The sequence below is a fragment of the Nilaparvata lugens genome, chromosome 2, assembly GCF_014356525.2.
Source record: "Nilaparvata lugens isolate BPH chromosome 2, ASM1435652v1, whole genome shotgun sequence".
Classification (NCBI taxonomy): domain Eukaryota; kingdom Metazoa; phylum Arthropoda; class Insecta; order Hemiptera; family Delphacidae; genus Nilaparvata; species Nilaparvata lugens.
Window position 1 is genome coordinate 15573462 of NC_052505.1, and position 21590 is coordinate 15595051.

The window sequence follows — 21590 nt, forward strand, 5'->3', positions numbered from 1 at the left end:
AAGTTTTAGAGATAATTCCATAATCTACATTCCTCGACGACTCGGAGCCACAATTTTTAAATATCTATCATGGGAAACTCGAAGTCATGGCCGTTCATAATAGAGAGAGAAAATAATTTATTTCGCTAACTCACTTACAATAATGGCTCTAGTCTATTGCGTATTAAATTTACTATTATAACTTGGGAAAAGGCCTGAATTAAAGAGAGTGCCCGGCACACAAACAGGGGTCCGGGGTCTCTCTTGGAGTCATTGGATCATTTTACTTTATTTTACATTGAATAATATGCATATCATATTAAGAGAAGGAAAACTCATTCTCAACAAATTGATAATGAGGAATATAATAGTTCTATTGTAGAACCTTTTAGATCGCTGGTCTCAACATTCAAAGCTAGAATGATCTAGGAATCTATGGTCTGAATATGGAAATTCTGATACAGATTATATATTGAAATAACCAGATGTGTTGAAATTTTTATATGTCAATAGAAACCCAATAGCCTCATAGCCTAATGAATATAATCTTTTGTTTTACCGTTCAAACTTTAAACAGAAAGCAGATTCGAATTATTTTATATGGGTACAGTTCAAAAATTAATAGCACAATGTATTGGAAAGTATTGATTGATGATGTTTTGTTTTTTTTAATCAATATTTTCATATATATTTTATCCAATGTTGTAAATTTTGTATCTCATGTCGAGAAAACTGGTTTCTATTTAGTTGAAAATTCTTAAAAAATTGTCTGTTCTTTTCCATTGCATCCTTTCTGGTGATCAAATCTGTGTGAGTAATCACTATTTTAATATATCTATAACAATATAAATGTCTAGTTTAGTTATTGATAACCTATGTTTATTTGAAAGAATAAGCATGTCTTTCAGAATGAATTATTTTGTTTAGTCAATTAGGTTAGATGGATTTCTAATAGGCTGAAATTGAATAAATAGCCTACTCAATATTATGTATCTAATGAAACAATATTTCGAAAATGAAATGAAAACACACATATATTGTCAAATTCTACCGTTTTATTTGGTACAGGACCATGGTTTCGTGACCATACAGGTCACATTTTCAAGCTGACTAAAGCAAGATTGGTTCTACAACATTGACAGTGACTCAGTCGAATTTTTTGGAACAATATTTCCTTAAATTTAATGTATTTTTGAGAGAAAAGCAAGAGATTCCTGATATAGGCTAGTTAATCCTCTCTATCTAGGCTTACAGAAGATGTGATACACACTAATGTGAATCCAGTAGACTAAAGCAAGATTGGTTCTACAACATTGACACTGACTCAGTCGAATTTTTTGAAACAATATTTCCTCAAATTTAATGTATTTTTGAGAGAGAAGCAACCTGATATAGACTATTTAATCCTCTCTATCTAGGCTTGCAGAAGATGTGACACACACTAATGTGAATCCAGTATTTATTTCACTCTGAAAGCTGTGTCTATAAATTATTTGTAGAGGTTGTTCTGTTTATTTCAAAAAATCGAAAGTGACCTGGTTTTAATGGTGGCATTGTACACCATATTTTATTGGCGGTCTCAGTAGGCATTTGCATTGCAAATAAGATATTGAAATACCGGTATTGTGTTGCGCTGGTAGTTACAATGGTGATAAAACATGCTGGTATGATACCTTCCATCTACTTTGTTAAACATATTCACCTTCAGTATTTGTATAACACACTGTACCAGTGAAAACCTATACATGAATGTATAAATGATTAGTATGATTAGTATTGATTCGGTTTGTTTTTTTGTTCATTCTTTTTTTTCTATTATTTTCCTCTTCTTTCATTGTAATTTTTCAATATTCTTCTTTTCTGTACTCTTACTATGTATAATGTACTATTGTAATTGTGTTGTTATGGAAGCAATTTTTGGGAGAAATCCTGTATGCTTCCATGTTTTTCATAAATAAATAAACTTTAGATTAAAAACACTTCACTTATATGGACTACTTTTGTACAAATTAATAAGAACAATATAAAAACTTGTAGCCTACCCTTTATTATTAAAAACTTTAAAATATTTTTTTTTGTCGAAACTAGTCGTTAAAATATTTTTAATAATAAAGGGTACTACAAGTTTTTATATGGTTTTTATTAAACCTAAGATTGTTTATTCCATGACTGTATCATGTTGAATATTGAGAAAATTCAGCAAACATATTTTCTTATTACTTCTTTACCATGTTTTATTATTTAAATCTTTACCATAATTTCTTAAGTCTACAGTTATTATTTTGTATCAAATTTTGCGTAAATTATCATTGTCAACAAAGTTCTAGCAGGTTATCATTCCGGTATCTTCTGCAGTCTCTGTTTAGAAGTGATATAGACATTTTATTTTTAATACTAGGAATAATAATTATATTATGATTAACTATTATTGAATTTCCCATGTGTGATACATATTGAGCTTATTGTGTTTGTACCGTGACAAAAATATATAATCATATTTAATAAATGAATAATAATCTATATATAAAAGCGAAATGGCACTCACTCACTGACTGACTGACTCACTCACTCGCAGAACTAAAATCTGCTGGACCAAAAACGTTCAAATTTGGTAGGTATGTTCAGTTGGCCTTTAAGAGGCGCACTAAGAAATCTTTTGGCAATATTTTAACACTAAGGGTGGTTTTTAAGGGTTTAAAGTTCGTCTTTTAGCATGTATATTCTTCTTATTCCATATCTTGAAATTATAATTAAAAAATGTCCATACCATATGTTGATATAGAACTATAATCTAGAGAGAGTACCTCTTCGAAACAGTTGTTAACTGGAACTAAATTATTAATTTTGTCAGGTTGGCATTAAGTTGAGTTGACTTTGTTAGGTTGGCACCAAGTTGAAGATTGAAATGCATTTATCGCGGAAAAATTTATTGGGCACTGCTGCTTCAATCAGAGCTATTCCTGGTAATATTATATTACTAGCCGTCGGGCTCGCTTCGCTCGCTATATCCGTTTAGTCTGGACCCACGACTGGATCGTCCTACAATGAAAGATGCAGGCGAGCGAAGCGAGCCTGCTGATCTCACTCTTGGACAATCCAGTCGGGGGTCCAGGGGGCGGAGCCCCCTGGCTAGACGGGTATGGCAAGCGAAGCGAGCCTGACGGCTAGTTTTTAATAAAATCGGTTGGATATTCATCTTTTAAATAAATAGAATAATATAAGTCTCTCTATCTAGGCTTACAGAAAATGTGATACACACTAATGTGAATTCAGTAGACTAAAGCAAGATTGGTTCTACAACATTGACAATGACCCAGTCGAATCTTCGAAACAATATTTCCTTAAATTTAATGTATTTTTGAGAGAGAAGCAACCTGATACAGGCTAGTTAATCCTCTCTATCTAGGCTTACAGAAAATGTGATACACACTAATGTGAATCCAGTAGACTAAAGCAAGATTGGTTCTACAACATTGACAATGACCCAGTCGAATCTTCGAAACAATATTTCCTTAAATTTAATGTATTTTTGAGAGAGAAGCAACCTGATACAGGCTAGTTAATCCTCTCTATCTAGGCTTACAGAAAATGTGATACACACTAATGTGAATCCAGTAGACTAAAGCAAGATTGGTTCTACAACATTGACAATGACCCAGTCGAATCTTCGAAACAATATTTCCTTAAATTTAATGTATTTTTGAGAGAGAAGCAACCTGATATAGGCTAGTTAAACCTCTCTATCTAGGCTTGCAAAAGACGTGATACACAATAATCCAGTATCAGCTTTCACTCTCAAAGCTGTTTCTATAAATTATTTGTAGAGGTTGTTCTATTTATTTCAAAAAAATTGAGTGACCTGGTTTTAATGGTGGCATTGTACATCATATTTTATTGGCGGTTTCAGTAAGCATTTGCATTGCAAATAAGATATTGAAATACCGGTATTGTGTTGCGCTGGTAGTTACAATGGTGATAAAACATGCTGGTATGATACCTTCCAACATATTCACCTTCAGTATTTGTATAACACACTGTACCAGTGAAAAACTATACATGAATGTATAAACCTAAGATTAAAGACACTTCACTTATATGGACTACTTTTGTACAAATTAATAAAAACAATATGAAAACTTGTAGCCTACCCTTTATTATTAAAAACTTGAAGATATTTTTTTTTGTCGAAACTAGTCGTTAAAATATTTTTTAATAATAAAGGGTACTACAAGTTTTTATGTGGTTTTTATTAAACCTAAGATTGTTTATTCCATGACTGTATCATGTTGAATATTGAGAAAATTCAGCAAACATATTTTCTTATTACTTCTTTACCATGTTTTATTATTTAAATCTTTACCATAATTTCTTAAGTCTACAGTTATTATTTTGTATCAAATTTTGCGTAAATCATCATTGTCAACAAAGTTCTAGCAGGTTATCATTCCGGTATCTTCTGCAGTCTCTGTTTAGAAGTGATATAGATATTTTATTTTTAATACTAATACTAAAATCGCTAATTGCAGAAAGGCAACATGCCCAGTTTTCATAATTTTACAGGATAGACAAAAAACTTATTTAAACCTGAACCTAAACCTGTAGTAAACGATACATTCAAAACGTCGTCATTACAATGCTTTCAGTTGGACATGTATCCTCCTACAGTGAACGATGTATCTTACATTAAATAGTTGTTTTTTTGAAAAAAAAACAATTTTTGAAAAAGTTGGACATGTTTCCTTTCTGCAATTAGCGATTCAATTATATTATGATTAACTATTATTGAATTTCCCATGTGTGATACATATTGAGCTTATTGTGTTTGTACCGTGACAAAATTATATAATAATATTTAATAAATGAATAATAATCTATATATATATAAAAGCGAAATGGCACTCACTCACTCACTCGCAGAACTAAAAATCTACCGGACCAAAAACGTTCAAATTTGGTAGATATGTTCAGTTGGCCCTTTAGAGGCGCACTAAGAAATCTTTTGGCAATATTTTAACTCTAAGGGTGGTTTTTAAGGGTTTAAAGTTCATCTTTTAGCATGTATATTCTTCTTATTCTCTTCTCCTAATTATAATTGAAAAATGTCCATACCATATGTTGATATAGAACTATAATCTAGAGAGAGGTACCCCTTCGAAACAGTTGTTAACTGGTAACTAAATTAATAATTTTGTCAGGTTGGCATTAAGTTGAGTTGACTTTGTTAGGTTGGTACCAAGTTGAAGATTGAAATGCATTTATCGCGGAAAAATTGATTGGGCACTGCTACTTCAATCAGAGCTATTCCTGGGAATATTATATTACTAGCCGTCAGGCTCGCTTCGATCGCCATATCCGTTTAGCCAGACGTTTAGTCTGGATCCCCGACTGGATCGTCCTAACATATGATAAAAATGCTCAAATGAAAAATGCATGATCTCATTCTTGGACGATCCAGTCGGGGGTCCAGGGGGCGGAGCCCCCTGGCTTGACGGATATGGCGAGCAAAGCGAGCCTGACGGCTAGTAAATTGTATAATTCATTTATTTCTGCAAAAATGATTCAAACAATACAGACAACTTGTGCAAGTGCAATAAACAATAGAGTAGTAATTATACAGTACAGTGCATGATAATTAAGAATGTTAAATAACAAAGATTAACATATTAGCATTTGTGAATAAAATAAATAATAATTATTATAATGATGAAGTCTTCTTCAAATACCCACACTACTAGTGGTTGAGTGGAAGAGGTAGGGGGGATCTTATTGCTCAACTTCGCCCACATCACTTTTAATGTTTGTAAAGTGTAAATAGAAAGCATCTACCTACAGAGTTATCTATAAACGTGTATGTTTTATATGTTATAGAATTGGCGCCGAAACCTGTGTTTACGGAATCGGTGGCTTGCGCAGAGGAACCCCCGCCAGACCCCGCGACGGCGCAGATCACTCCTGGTTCGGAGTCCACCATCGAAATCAACAAGGACAAGATTGGACTCGGTCTCAGTATAGTCGGTGGATCAGACACCTTACTGGTAGGCCTACCTTTCAAATACAATCGTTCTTCTCTATATTCTCATTCGAACCGATAACGGTGTATTTATTATTTGTTATATTATTTCTTAGGGCCGTATAACACTCTTTTTTATCTAGTAAATATGTAGGAGAAATATGTAGAATGCTATATTCACTATATTCAGTTTTTCTCATTCGAACCGATAACGGTGTATCTATTATATTTTATATTTCTTAGGGCCCCATAACACTCTCTCATATACAGGGTGTTTCAGAAGTAGTGTGGAACATTCTAAGGTATTGGTCCTGGATGATAGGAGACTACAAATGTCGTATTTTAAGTGTCCTGTAAAGTTAATATGTAGGAGAAAGCTCGTTCATCACGATAGTGACTACATGATAGATACTATTTACTACTCGATAGGTATTACTACTACAAAATTGACTGATATTCTGAAGTATAGTATTTCTCTATTTACACACTTGCATGTAGGTTTATGAATTGATTTTTTTCTTCAGATGTATTTATAATCTGTATAGGAAGTACAGTCTGTACAATTTTGGTCTTAAATATATCTGTTGTTCCCAAACTGATTTCATGTAAATAAATAAATGAAATATATAGTACAAGGTCTATAGATAGAGGTCATGACACCAATGTTAATTTTGGAGCGAGATAATATGTCTGTTCCATAATATATCATATCAAAATATTCTACTTTATGTCTGTCTGTAGTTTTCTGCTCTTAAGCAGGTCCTTCTATATGGCAGCAGCCCTCCATTATGTATACTGTAATATTATACTAGACTATTATTCGTCATACTAATAACACGTTAGCTGATCATCAACTCAGGCTAACAGCACGTAAACAAACTTTTTATCAAGCAACAAAATGACCGCGTGCCCAGACCTCTGTAGACCTTGATATTGTAGGAGACAAAACCTAGTATAGAATTCATCTCATGACTTTTGAAAATTGAATTGAACTGTAGTCGTTTTTAATAACGATTGAAGTAGGCTTATCTAGTTGCTAAATATTATAATAAACTACTTCTATTGCTGCTGAACAGGTAGAATACCATAGTCTTGAATATGGAACAATGAAAATATTGGATAAGAATCAATATTGGTTTTATAGTTTCAACTCTTCAAAAATGCTAGAACAAACAATGAATTGTTAGCACTGAAAAGCTATGCATTGAAGATACACATTTGTCACCATTGTACGTTGTTCAAATATTTTCTTTCAATATTTTTTTTCTCTTCTGTGTATTGGCTTAATTTAACTAAGTCCTTTCCGCAAAGAAAGTCTAGAACTTTCTGTTTAAAGTCTAGAACTTACCTAAATCCCGAGCTCGGAAACCGGCCATTTGTGTTGTTACAAACGTCAAAGATACATTCTTTTCTCAGGAATAAAAAATGAAAATCTAAGTACTCTTTTTTTTAAATTGCTTACTTACGACATGTCTCGGCTATGATGCCATTATCAATTCAAGAGTAGCCCTAACGAAAAAAGACAATTCTTTTCTCAGTATGTGAATACAATGTGGTAACCCTTTTGCATGTTATCTGTCGACTCTATACATCTTAGATAGAGTATCAGAGAGATCCTTGTGCAAACTTTGTATTCTTTTCTCAGTGTCAAATGTTTTATTCGCGTTGATGCATGAATTAATGCCATTATTTTTGTTTTCACAGGGAGTAATTATTATTCACGAAGTCTATCCAGACGGAGCGGCAGCGAAAGATGGCCGATTAAAACCTGGTGATCAATTATTAGAAGTTAATAGCGAAGATTTCCGTAGTATTTCTCATAGTAAAGCTCTGGCGGCTCTTAGACAAACACCAGCAAAGGTGAGTTTGATGAAGAAAAAATATAAGATTCAATGCAATATCTAAACTATGGAATAAAAATCATTCAATCCTCTACACCTCAGGATATTCTCAAGACAAAATAAAAGAGTAGACACTTTTTTCCAGGGATATGCAATATAAGCTATGTGTTTTTTGACGTCGTCTGTGTTTAATGAATTTGATGGCAATCAAATTCTATTTATTTATTTATTTGTTTTTGGGACAAATAAATTTATCTATTGGAGCAAGCATACACTAAAAACACAACAATTTTGCAGAGCTTTCTTCGTACTGAAAATTAGAAAACAGATTTTTTTCAGTTGAGAATTATTGAAAAATACCACACCTTCAAAAATGTATGAACTTGCAGAGAAGAAAATTGCTGTAAAAGCTTCTGTCGGTATAAAACTCATTACTGTAACTGAGTAAAAACGATCTTCCTTCTCTGTTTTACTGTTGAATGAAGCTCTGAAATTTCATTTAGTTGCTAATTTCATTGATTATATTTCTGTGAGTTTGTCCATATCAAAATTACAACTTGTTCATTTCATAAATTTTGGTTTCATGTACTGGCCAACTTGAATGTAGAGATCCCTCTCATGTTGATTTATTTTAATTGAATAAGCTTTATTGAATACACCTTTTTAAATATATTTGTAAATTCTTCAATGTTGTATTTCATCAAGAACTGCTTACTAAAAAATCACTTTTTTATTATCTAGAACGACTAGCAGTCAAATTTATTCAATAAAATAATGAGTTCATCCACTTACTGTGACACCGAGATCTTTAGGCAGGTCCGCCGTCTTTTGAATGTTTTTAATCGTGCAAGATTTCAGATAAAAAATCGGAATTGTCATAAATACAGGGTGATTCATAATTATGGTAAAATAATTTAATACGTGATAGTAGAGGTAAAAATAAGAAAAAAAGTTCATATAAACATATATCCATAAACGCTTCATTAGCGAGCTATACAGAGTGAAAGATTTCGCCCGGAATTCAGTTCCTCTGGTGAAATACACCGATGCTGAATTGTTTGGCGACTAGTTTTGAGAAACTTATGCTGGATTCATATGGAAAAATATCTGAAAAATTGAATAAAACTAGTCTGGAAGCTCTAGTGTGAGTAGTTTTTTGAGGAAAAAGTTCAAATATGCCAAAATCCAAGTAGAAAAACACAGACTTCTACGTTTGATGCCCAATAACTTTCTGTAATGACCAGTAAACAAATAATTCCTTGCAATAAAAATTGTAGAGAATTTAATTCTGAAAAGAATGATGTAAGCTGTGTAAACTAAATTCAAATAAAAGGTGGATGAAATGTATTCTTATGTAGTACATTACACCACAAAATTTGCTGTTTTATGAGAAGAGAACTAATAACTCATAAGTTGTAGCTGATTGCAAATAAAATATTCGGTTTTTTATGAAAAGTTTTTTTTTATATGAAAGTAGCATACCGGTATCTGAATGACATTAAACTTATACCAAAAGACTAGTAGATCATGCCATTAAGCCTGGGAGGAAGCTCGAACAGAAGTAGATGATCTCCTATGATTCCTGCCCAAATGTTTACTGAAAACTGATGTTGTGGAAGATTAGGATTGATGGCATGCTGATTCTCAGCTGCCCAAATATGTTGGTTGTGGACGTTACATCATTCTTTTCAGAATTAAATTCTCTACAATTTTTATTGCAAGGATTATTTGTTTACTGGTCATTACAGAAAGTTATTGGCATCAAACGTAGAAGTCTGTGTTTTTCTACTTGGATTTTTGGCATATTTGAACTTTTTCCTCAAAAACTACTCACACTAGAGCTTCCAGACTAGTTTTATTCAATTTTTCAGATATTTTTCCATATGAATCCAGCATAAGTTTCTCAAAAACTAGTCGCCAAACAATTCAGCATCGGTGTATTTCACCAGAGGAACTGAATTCCGGGCGAAATCTTTCACCCTGTATAGCTCGCTAATGAAGCGTTTATGGATATATGTTTATATGAAACTTTTTTTCTTAATTTACCTCTACTATCACGTATTAAATTATTTACCATAATTATGATCACCCTGTATATCTTAATCATTCTATTCACAGTACCTGAAAAATATTGTTGATTATTTACGATGGTTTGTAGAAAAAAATATCTGCAACCGTTGATTAAATAGTGTTTTTAAGCTTTAGCTTTGATTAGGTTACTAGGCAGCGTTCTGAGAAAAGACATATAATTATACTGATGGTACATGCACAGGATATGGAATAGGTACATGTTTGACGCATCATCACTCTTGAGCTATCAAACTTACTAACTTGAAATGTTGCATAAATATTGTGAATTTACATAGGACTCAACAATCCTAGGCCTGTTTTCATTCTAATTAATCAATAAATAATTGAATGAAAGGTTATGGGTTCGAGTCCAACTACTGTACTTTTTTGGTGAGATTTTTCAACTTCAATGAAAACTAAGACTGTCCATGTAGTTTTGACAAAATATTAAATTATTAATTTAATTTTTCTATTGTTGTCGAGTGAATTCGATAGGATAATACTTGAACTTTTCAGCATGGAACTAGAATTAATCTATTTGTGCTTTTCACAGATCCTTGTGTAGCGCGGGTTACACCTGCTCGTAACAAAATGAATGTATGGATGATTTCATATTGCATAGTAACTAGTAGCCTTTATACGAGTTTATTGAGTTTCAAAATTTGTTTCAGGTTAAAATGGTTGTATATAGGGATGAAGTTGTAAGTTCAGGGAAAGAGGAGGACATTCTAGACGTGGTGGAGGTGGAATTAACGAAGAAACCTGGTAAAGGCCTTGGACTGAGCATAGTTGGCAGGAAAAATGGTCCTGGAATATTCATTTCTGATGTAGTAAGTGAATTCCTATTGGAATATTAATTTTTTTTTAAATCTACCTTTATTTATCATAATTTTATATTTGTCTTCTTTTATGTAGAGATTGTCGATAGAAGACAATTTCCTGGATGGAATTGAATCAGATAATAGATTCTTTTCAGTCACTGAACTCTTGCCGTTCTCTTAATTTTCTTGTTCTGCTTCTAAACAAATGGTCAAAAGTCCCACTCATTTCCCAAAGCTTGTTTGGTGTGACCATATGTTAACTCCAGGATAAAATGGGTTGATTGCGAACTGAAAAGAAAAAAATGTAGTTTATATTTTATGATTGAATAATAAAGTAGATTGAACACCGGGTGATTCAAAAAGTACTTTACAATTTGGAAAATTCATAAAAATTTTATTAAATAAGGTACAGAGCTGGTTTTGGTGTTGATTTAAAGGAAAACACTTGATTTTTTTTTCACCTTGAACTAAAGATATTCTATGTGGCGTCCGTTGGTTATCCTGCAGACATCCCATCGATAGTCGATTTCTTCCCAGACTCGCACTAGCATTTCAGGTGTAACTTGCTCAACAGCAGCGCAAATCCTTGCTCCAAGTTCAGGTAGAGTGGCTGGCAAAGGAGGTACATACACCATATCTTTTATGAAACCCCACAAGAAAAAATCCAGCGGTGTTAGTCTGGGAAACGAGGGGGCCATGCAATTGGCGCATTACGGCCAATCCACTGATTTGGAAAGCGGTCATTAAGAAAATCCCGGACTTCGGTCAGATAGTGTGGTGGTTCGCCATCTTGCATAAAGAAAACATTTCGTTCTCGGTATTTTTCATTGATCTGTGCTATCAAAAATTTTTTCAACATATCAAGGTACACTATGAGGATTTTCAAACCAAAACACACAGCTAGCACGCTCGGATCCAGTGAAGGCAGCCATCTTTGACGTAACTGCCGATAGCGCTTGTACGGCGCGACCAGGCAAGTCAAAACTTGGAGTTTTTTCCTTTAAAACAACTTGAAGTGTTTTCCTTTAAAACAACTTGGAGTGTTTTCCTTTAAAACAACTTGAAGTGTTTTCCTTTAAAACAACTTGAAGTGTTTTCCTTTAAAACAACTTGAAGTGTTTTCCTTTAAAACAACTTGAAGTGTTTTCCTTTAAAACAACTTGGAGTGTTTTCCTTTAAAACAACTTGAAGTGTTTTCCTTTAAAACAACTTGGAGTGTTTTCCTTTAAAACAACTTGAAGTGTTTTCCTTTAAAACAACTTGGAGTGTTTTCCTTTAAAACAACTTGGAGTGTTTTCCTTTAAAACAACTTGGAGTGTTTTCCTTTAAAACAACTTGAAGTGTTTTCCTTTAAAACAACTTGGAGTGTTTTCCTTTAAAACAACTTGAAGTGTTTTCTTTAAAACAACTTGGAGTGTTTTCCTTTAAAACAACTTGAAGTGTTTTCCTTTAAAACAACTTGGAGTGTTTTCCTTTAAAACAACTTGAAGTGTTTTCCTTTAAAACAACTGGAGTGTTTTCCTTTAAAACAACTTGAAGTGTTTTCCTTTAAAACAACTTGGAGTGTTTTCTTTAAAACAACTTGAAGTGTTTTCCTTTAAAACAACTTGGAGTGTTTTCCTTAAAACAACTTGAAGTGTTTTCCTTTAAAACAACTTGGAGTGTTTTCTTTAAAACAACTTGAAGTGTTTTCCTATATTCAGTTTTTCTCATTCGAACCGATAACGGTGTATCTATTATATTTTATATTTCTTAGGGCCCATAACACTCTCTCATATACAGGGTGTTTCAGAAGTAGTGTGGAACATTCTAAGGTATTGGTCCTGGATGATAGGAGACTACAAATGTCGTATTTTAAGTGTCCTGTAAAGTTAATATGTAGGAGAAAGCTCGTTCATCACGATAGTGACTACATGATAGATACTATTTACTACTCGATAGGTATTACTACTACAAAATTGACTGATATTCTGAAGTATAGTATTTCTCTATTTACACACTTGCATGTAGGTTTATGAATTGATTTTTTTCTTCAGATGTATTTATAATCTGTATAGGAAGTACAGTCTGTACAATTTTGGTCTTAAATATATCTGTTGTTCCCAAACTGATTTCATGTAAATAAATAAATAAATAAATGAAATATATAGTCCAAAGTCTATAGATAGAGGTCATGACACCAATGTTAATTTTGGAGCGAGATAATATGTCTGTTCCATAATATATCATATCAAAATATTCTACTTTATGTCTGTCTGTAGTTTTCTGCTCTTAAGCAGGTCCTTCTATATGGCAGCAGCCCTCCATTATGTATACTGTAATATTATACTAGACTATTATTCGTCATACTAATAACACGTTAGCTGATCATCAACTCAGGCTAACAGCACGTAAACAAACTTTTTATCAAGCAACAAAATGACCGCGTGCCCAGACCTCTGTAGACCTTGATATTGTAGGAGACAAAACCTAGTATAGAATTCATCTCATGACTTTTGAAAATTGAATTGAACTGTAGTCGTTTTTAATAACGATTGAAGTAGGCCTTATCTAGTTGCTAAATATTATAATAAACTACTTCTATTGCTGCTGAACAGGTAGAATACCATAGTCTTGAATATGGAACAATGAAAATATTGGATAAGAATCAATATTGGTTTTATAGTTTCAACTCTTCAAAAATGCTAGAACAAACAATGAATTGTTAGCACTGAAAAGCTATGCATTGAAGATACACATTTGTCACCATTGTACGTTGTTCAAATATTTTCTTTCAATATTTTTTTTCTCTTCTGTGTATTGGCTTAATTTAACTAAGTCCTTTCCGCAAAGAAAGTCTAGAACTTTCTGTTTAAAGTCTAGAACTTACCTAAATCCCGAGCTCGGAAACCGGCCATTTGTGTTGTTACAAACGTCAAAGATACATTCTTTTCTCAGGAATAAAAAATGAAAATCTAAGTACTCTTTTTTTTAAATTGCTTACTTACGACATGTCTCGGCTATGATGCCATTATCAATTCAAGAGTAGCCCTAACGAAAAAGACAATTCTTTTCTCAGTATGTGAATACAATGTGGTAACCCTTTTGCATGTTATCTGTCGACTCTATACATCTTAGATAGAGTATCAGAGAGATCCTTGTGCAAACTTTGTATTCTTTTCTCAGTGTCAAATGTTTTATTCGCGTTGATGCATGAATTAATGCCATTATTTTTGTTTGCACAGGGAGTGATTATTATTCACGAAGTCTATCCAGACGGAGCGGCAGCGAAAGATGGCCGATTAAAACCTGGTGATCAATTATTAGAAGTTAATAGCGAAGATTTCCGTAGTATTTCTCATAGTAAAGCTCTGGCGGCTCTTAGACAAACACCAGCAAAGGTGAGTTTAATAAAGCAAAGGTAGCAGTATATTCAACGCAATCTCTAAACTATGAAAAAATCATTCAATGTATCCTCTACACCTTAGAATTATTCTCAAGATAAAATTAAATAGTGAACACTTTTTTCCAGGGATATGCACTTTAAGCTATGTGTTTTTTGACGTTGTGTTCAATGAATTTGATGGCAATAAAATTGTATTTATTTATTTGTTTTTGAGACATATCATTGGAGCAAACATACACTAGAAACACAACAATTTTGCAGAGCTTTCTTCGTACTGAAAATTAGAGAACAGAATTTTTTCAGTTGAGAATTATTGAAAAATACCACACCTTCAAAAATGTATGAACTTGCAGAGAAGAAAATTGCTGTAAAAGCTTCTGTCGGTATAAAACTCATTACTGTAACTGAGTAAAAACGATCTTCCTTCTCTGTTTTACTGTTGAATGAAGCTCTGAATTTTCATTTAGTTGCTAATTTCATTTATTATATATTTCTGTGAGTTTGTCCATATCAAAATTACAACTTGTTAATTTCAAAAATTTTGGTTTCATGTACTGGCCAACTTGAATGTAGAGATCCCTCTCATGTTGATTTATTTTGATTGAAATAAGCTTTATTGAATACACCTTTTTAAATATATTTGTAAATTCTTCAATGTTGTATTTCATCACGAACTGCTTACTATAAAATCACTTATTTGTTATTATCTAAAACAACTTGGAGTATTTTCCTTTAAAACAACTTGAAGTGTTTTCCTTTAAAACAACACCAAAACCAGCTGTGTATCTTGTTTAATAATATATCTATATGAATTTTCAAAGTTGTTAAGTCCTTTTTATTCACCGCTATAATGGAATGCTTTTATTGAATACATTGAATGCAGTAGTAGAACGAGAAACGTGAACGAGAGCTAATCTAAAAATGGAGACTTGTTACAATATTTATAATTATATTATAATTTGCTTACTATTTACTAGGCAACTAGTACAGATGGTGATCTGTACTTTCTGTAGAGATATGACAGTATAGGTAACGTTAAGGCTGTTCGATACACCTTTTTATTTTTAATTGGATAATCTTTTTCAATATAATTGTTAAGATCATTATAAGAGTGAGAAAAAGTGGCAACTGAAATTTTTAAGTGGTCTAATAAGCGAGTAATGGGTTGTTGAAGTGCTAAACTCCGTTCTCTTTCCAGATCATAAACGGTTTCGAATTTCCCATTGGAGGTTTTTTAATACATTCAGTATATCATTGGCTTTGTTCTAATATGCGTTTTTTCGCGATTAATGCCAAAATAAACAAGTTATCGAATTCACAAAATATGTTACGTTTTCATTTATGAACGAAATGGTGAATAAAATGTTTTAGTTTGGAAAGATGCATTTTTTGAGTTTTTAAGAGAAGTTCTAATAATATAGTCGAAACCGTTTATGATCTGGAAAGAAAACGGAACCTGGAAAGTTAGCACTTCAACAACCCATAACTCGCTTATTAGACCACTTAAAAATTCCAGTTGCCACTTTTTATCACTCTTATAATGATCTTAACAATTATATTGAAAAATATTATTCAATTTAAATAATAAAAAAGACTACCGAACAGCCTTGAACAAAAAACATAGTTTGAAAAAGGTGAAAAAATGTGTCAGTCACTGTAATTATTGAATAATTGTTTCTAAATTTATTGGATTTAATATAAATTATTGAATTTAAATAAATTCTGTAACAAATTTCATAATGATTATATTGTCTTATCTTATTCTTATTATTGTCTTACCTAGAATTATGAAACAAAAAAGAAGCAACAAGAAAGAAATTTTTTATACTCTGAGCTTTAATCATAAACCTTCATATTATAACCTCATTTTATTAAAAGTTCACGGTACTACCATAGAGAAACATTAGCGTAAGTAGACATCCCATGGTATAGGGAATTTATGTCGCAACTTTTACTGTTATCTCAATCCGATTAATGTCGATTATTGTCAATTTTTACTGTTTTGTTGGGGGTGAGAGTGTATGAACGGCACAATTTGAGAGACTACCAGCGTCACACAGCTTCATAGGAAAGAACTACGTGAACTATATCGGCTTGGGATAACAGTAAAAGTTGCGACATAAACGCCCTATACCATGGGATATCTACTTATGCTATCGTTTCTCTATGGTACTACGCAAGTTAAGTCGCTTCTCGAGTCACCGCTCGACTCAACCGTGAGGTCGCAGAGACTAGAGTCGACTGGTCTGAGTGTCACCATAGAGTAAAGAAAACTATATTATATCTGTCATCTCCGGTGTCACCATTTGAAAACACATGCTGCTTCGCTAAGAGACTAGATTAATATAGGCCTATAACTGGTCATTATTGTTTTAAATAATCTATTATTTATTTCATTTCACAATCACAATATCAAATTGAAGATTGGGAAAGAATCAACAGGATAAACCCATAAATGTTTCTCTCCTAATTTTGATGAAAATAGTCCAAATGAGCTATAAAAAATTATAGTTATATTTTATTTGTCAGGAGAATATATTTTTCAATGATTTCAATCAATTTTCAAAATTGAGCTAAAATATTTTGTTAATTGGTTATATTTCTACATTGTTGGAAAACGATCTGGGAAAGTTGTGGAGGTAGAATGTGGAGGATAGCGATATCTGCTTTGTCGAATGATAGACAAGGATAGAAGCACCAATGTTAATCTAATACTGTTATTAAAAAGTGGACCTCACTATAGTGCGTTTCTTTGTTGTTTTAGGTGCAAGGAGGTGCGGCCGGCACTGATGGAAGACTGATGAAGGGAGATCAAATTCTGGCCGTCAACGGCCAAGACCTGAAGGCGGCCAATCAGGAGGAGGCAGCTGCCGTACTCAAAACTACGGCCGGCAAAGTCACCATCAAGCTAGGCAGACTCAAAGCCAGGTTAGTTCCGCTTCTCTCTCTCTCTCTCTCTCTCTCTCTCGCTCTCTCTCTCTTTCACTCACTCTCTTCATCTCTCTATTATTATCACCAAAGCCTTCAATTTTTATCATCTCTCTTGATTATCACCATAGCCATCAATTCTCTTCTTGCACATTTTTTAGTAGGTTAAACCCAAAGTGGCTTTCTTAATTTTTGAAGATTCAGATCGTTGTTTTCCTGATAATCAATTCCAAACATCTTGTAGTAAGCTAAACCCAAATTAAGTTTCTCAATCTGTAATAATACAGATCGTTGATTTTCAATTCCAAACCCTAAAAATGTTGATTGTGTTGCTATTTGCTTTATTTGAGAAAATTTGAGTTCAACATTAATTTATTCAAAAGTAACAATAACATAATCTGAATAAAATCAATTCATCTAACAGGCATAATACAGTGTTATGAAAAATGTTCAGCAGTGATTCTTATTGTTTAGGCTTTTAAACATTTCAAACGGTTATCTAAATATTAAACAACTCGTCTAAGGGTGGTCACTAAATTTATTCAAATGTAATAATAACATAATGTGACTACAATCAATTCATCTCACGGGCATAATACAGTGTTACGAAAAATGTTTAGCAGTAATATTGTTATTGTTTAGGCATTTAAACATTTCAAACGGTTATCTAAATATTAAACAACTCGTCTTAGGGTGGTCACTAATGACAGGACAAGTGTGTTGAACATGTGTTTACACACAAATGTTCGTCATGCATGTTGTGTCATCAACGAGAGGCTTCAAACTACTGTATAAATAAGCCACCCTTAATCCCTGATGTGTAATTGATGAACATCATAGCACAAATATTTGTCCAGTTCATGAATCGAACCCAGCTTTCTCTGACTGCCAGTCAGGTGACCATTTGTTAAATTTCTCGATTATGTTAATAATTTGAAATGTTTTGAAAAATCAAAATTCTGATTCTAATATATTTATATCAAATTGAAAACAGTACAATAGATGAATACCATGTATGATATATAAGTAAAATGTATGAATTCAGGGCTACTTCCTTGTATTTATAAAATAGAATTATAGTACCCTTTAAAATTAATAAAATATTAATAAACAAGAATACAAATTGTAACGTAATTACTAGTTTCGGTGATCGCACCATCGTCAGGTTATAAAAAGAAATAATTACGATGGTGTGATCACCGAAACTAGTAATTACGTTACAATTTGTATTCTTGTTTATTAATATTTTATTAATTTTAAAGGGTACTATAATTCTATTTTATAGATTTATAAGTAATAAACACACTAAGATTCCAATCAACCCATAGATTCTTAACTAAAAATAACACGTTTTCATTTTGACAAGGCCACCTATCAATCTTCAACTATTAATTGTATTCTTCTGTTGTCAATACTATCTGTACACGAAATCTTTAGGATAATTTATTGGTAACTCCAAAAGTTTGTTTCTATAATCCTCATGAATTTCCCAGGAAAATCTCATTGTTTTTTCTGATATTCATTTCCTTATTTTGTCATTAGAAAAACCAATATAATTTTCAGGTTTATGGGTTATCTCCTTCAATGCATGTAATAAATTCTATTAGAATCAAAATTTTCGTGTAATTATGCACTTGGCATCAGGTTCATTAAACTCTTCTCTCTCTATCAACTTTTCCACACACATCTAAAAACATCTTGAATGTCATCAATTTAAAATATGTTTGAATAGATTACAGAAAATTTAAGAGGCCCTAGGTAATGTCAGAGGCCCTGAAATTGATCTGGTGCAACCTGAAAACTCTGACACCAACCTGAGCCATCCAGGTTACTCGATATAATTTTCATCACATGATCATTTTTTAATAATATATGAACAGGGAATATATTCATCTATCAACTTTACTTCAATAAGTATAACGAGATTATCAAACACTTTTCCACTATGACACTTCGATAGAGGTTCATTTTCAAATGAGCGTTCAATGTATGATCTAGCAGAGAAAAGGCTGAAGTTTCCCAATGTTCAAAACTTTTTAGAATTATTGTTTAGACTACTGCACATCTTTCAATAAGTCACTGTCTGCTTTTCAAGCTGCAAGCAAGGTGTTGGATTCGAACAGTTTGCTTCTCCAATTAGTTTCCAGATGATAAGATTCTTATTGCAATCACTTCATTAATGCGAACCAATACTATCTATACTCTGTACAAAATTACTTCTTACTTGGGATGGACATGCGCAGCAGAGAAAGTATTCAGCGGGAGGGATACAGAGGCGCGATGTTGCCGTTTTGAAGCGGCCAGCGTTCTCCAACTTCTAGTGACTGTTCATATGCTCATGCTATGGATGCGAAGTTTCCTGTCTAAAAGCAGTCAAACGACTGACAAATTGGCAACTGTGCTTCTACCTATGACTCTATTAATCACTGTAATTGGCTGATCTCCCTCCATTTCTCTGTGCCGCCTATTCCTCCAAGTCAGAAGTAATTTTGTACGGACTATAATCTGCGTTACATTCTGTCCGAATATCTCGACTGTTTCTAGAGTACAGATTGACTAGTTTCCTAGGACAGCGGACAGCTTTGCATGTAATTCAGAGATTTATTCTCATAAATCAACAAGCACGGCTTTCTTGTTCTCCTCATTTCCATCACCTACAATAAAACTAGGAAAAACACACAACCCAAAAGAATTATTGGAATTAATTGAAGTTGATATCATGGTCACTGTCCAAACTTTGCCATGACAACAAATAAAAGACATTCTATTATTTAATAGAATTGATGGTGATGTTGTGAAATCTCTCCATAGTAAAAAAACAAAGATATTGTCAATTTTCACTATAATCAAAGATACAAACAAAGATGCATGATGAAAACAAAGATATTGTCAAATTTCACTATAATATTATAGTGAAAATTGAAAATATCTTTGTTTTCTTATCATTCTTTTCTATATTGTGCAATCTTTCTTTAATTGAAATAAAAGTTGTCCATCCTACCAAATTAACAAATGAATTTGCTGGATTGTTTCGTGCTAGCAGCAACAGATGTTACTCGAAATATTGTTATATTGGTAAAATTTAAACCTTCCTAATACATTCCAGTTAAGGAGAAAGATATCAATATAAATAAAAGACTTGACTAGTTAAGTTGAAACAGTTGAGAAATATAGTTGAATTTATGAGTTTACAATATTGTGACTGTTTCCCCTTTCCCCTTCCTTCAATGTGTACTTTAAATACCGTTGAACACAATAGAATATATCAAGTTGCCTCTTATTTCAGCCCAACATAACTAGTTTTAACTCTTCAAGAGCCATTTTCAAGTGTCAATAATTAATTTACACAACTTATTTGCCATTTTATTCCATCACAACACAATATTGCCATTATAACGTGGACCTCCGTGTAGAGTGTAGGTCGATTCTGAATGATTTTATTTCAGCCCAATACAACTAGTTTTAACTCTTCAAAGTTTGCAGTATTGTGACTGTTACCCCTTTCCCCTTCATTCAATGTGTACTTTAAATACCGTTGAACACAATAGAATATATCAAGTTGCCTCTTATTTCAGCCCGACACAACTAGTTTTAACTCTTCAAGAGCCATTTTCAAGTGTAAATAATTAATTTACAATTTTATTTCATCCCAACACAACACTGCCATTATAACGTGCACCTCCCTGTAGAGTGTAGGTCGATTCTGAAACATACAGTCTCTGTCGGAATGCTCTATATCCGATGGTTTCAACTCTTCAAGAGCCATTTTCAATCAATTATATTTATTTATCACTTGAAAATGGAAATAGAAGAGTTGAAACTAGTTGTGTTGTGGGTTAAAATATAAGGGTTCTAGATATATCCCATTGTGTTTTTTTAATATTTTCAGTAGACCTAAAAATAGAAGTGAGTGTTCAAATATTGCCGTATCCATTCCGATGAACTAAGGAAACGTTTTCAGCCTTTTGCCTGTTATAGTGCTTAGATAAGATGTAAGAAAATATGAAACATGAATGGTTGCTTTCTACGTAGGCTTGTCAGTTCAAACAACTCGATTCCTACAACGCCGTCCACTGAATGTTCTGTAGCTCAGCCTCCTCATTCCAATGCTATGGCAATCGACGAACCATCGGCTACTCTACAATCACATGGAAAGACAACAAAGTTACTCGACCAAATCGCTAGATGGTCGTTTCGAAAGAAAAAGCGATACAAAAAATGAACTCACAAACATGAAAACAGTTATTACTTACCTAAGTCACTTTCTAACTTGTCGTTCTACCATTCCTTCAATTTTATTTTTACTTTATATTGCACTTATGATCCAATCACCTCAAGGATCTAGCTTTGTTTTTTAATGTTTTTATCCTTGAATTGTATCACATCAGAACACGTCCTTATCTTTAATAATAAAATTCTACAACTACAGGTATTATTTTTTGCCCAATTTTAAATAGATTTTTATCAAAAAACATTATACAGAGTGACACAGAATAACGGGAACTTTTAAAAACGTCATAAAACATTAGTGGGAAGGGCAAAAATGATTTTATTCG

The 21590-nt window shown here is 32.7% G+C and overlaps 1 protein-coding gene across 12 annotated transcripts in view; it reads left to right on the plus strand.

Moving 5' to 3' along the window:
• LOC111045441 (multiple PDZ domain protein) overlaps positions 1-21590 on the plus strand; it is a 587845-nt gene that overhangs the window by 552737 nt on the left and 13518 nt on the right. For 7 of the 12 annotated variants that reach the window (XM_039420670.1, XM_039420674.1, XM_039420679.1 and 4 more), the window contains 4 exons: positions 5848-6014; positions 7694-7849; positions 10572-10730; positions 16871-17034. In XM_039420670.1, the coding sequence (XP_039276604.1) occupies positions 5848-6014; positions 7694-7849; positions 10572-10730; positions 16871-17034 (646 nt within the window). Of the gene's footprint in view, positions 1-5847; positions 6015-7693; positions 7850-10571; positions 10731-16870; positions 17035-21066; positions 21337-21590 lie in introns of those variants that run through there. The other 5 variants (XM_039420675.1, XM_039420678.1, XM_039420673.1 and 2 more) reach the window with 3 other exon arrangements.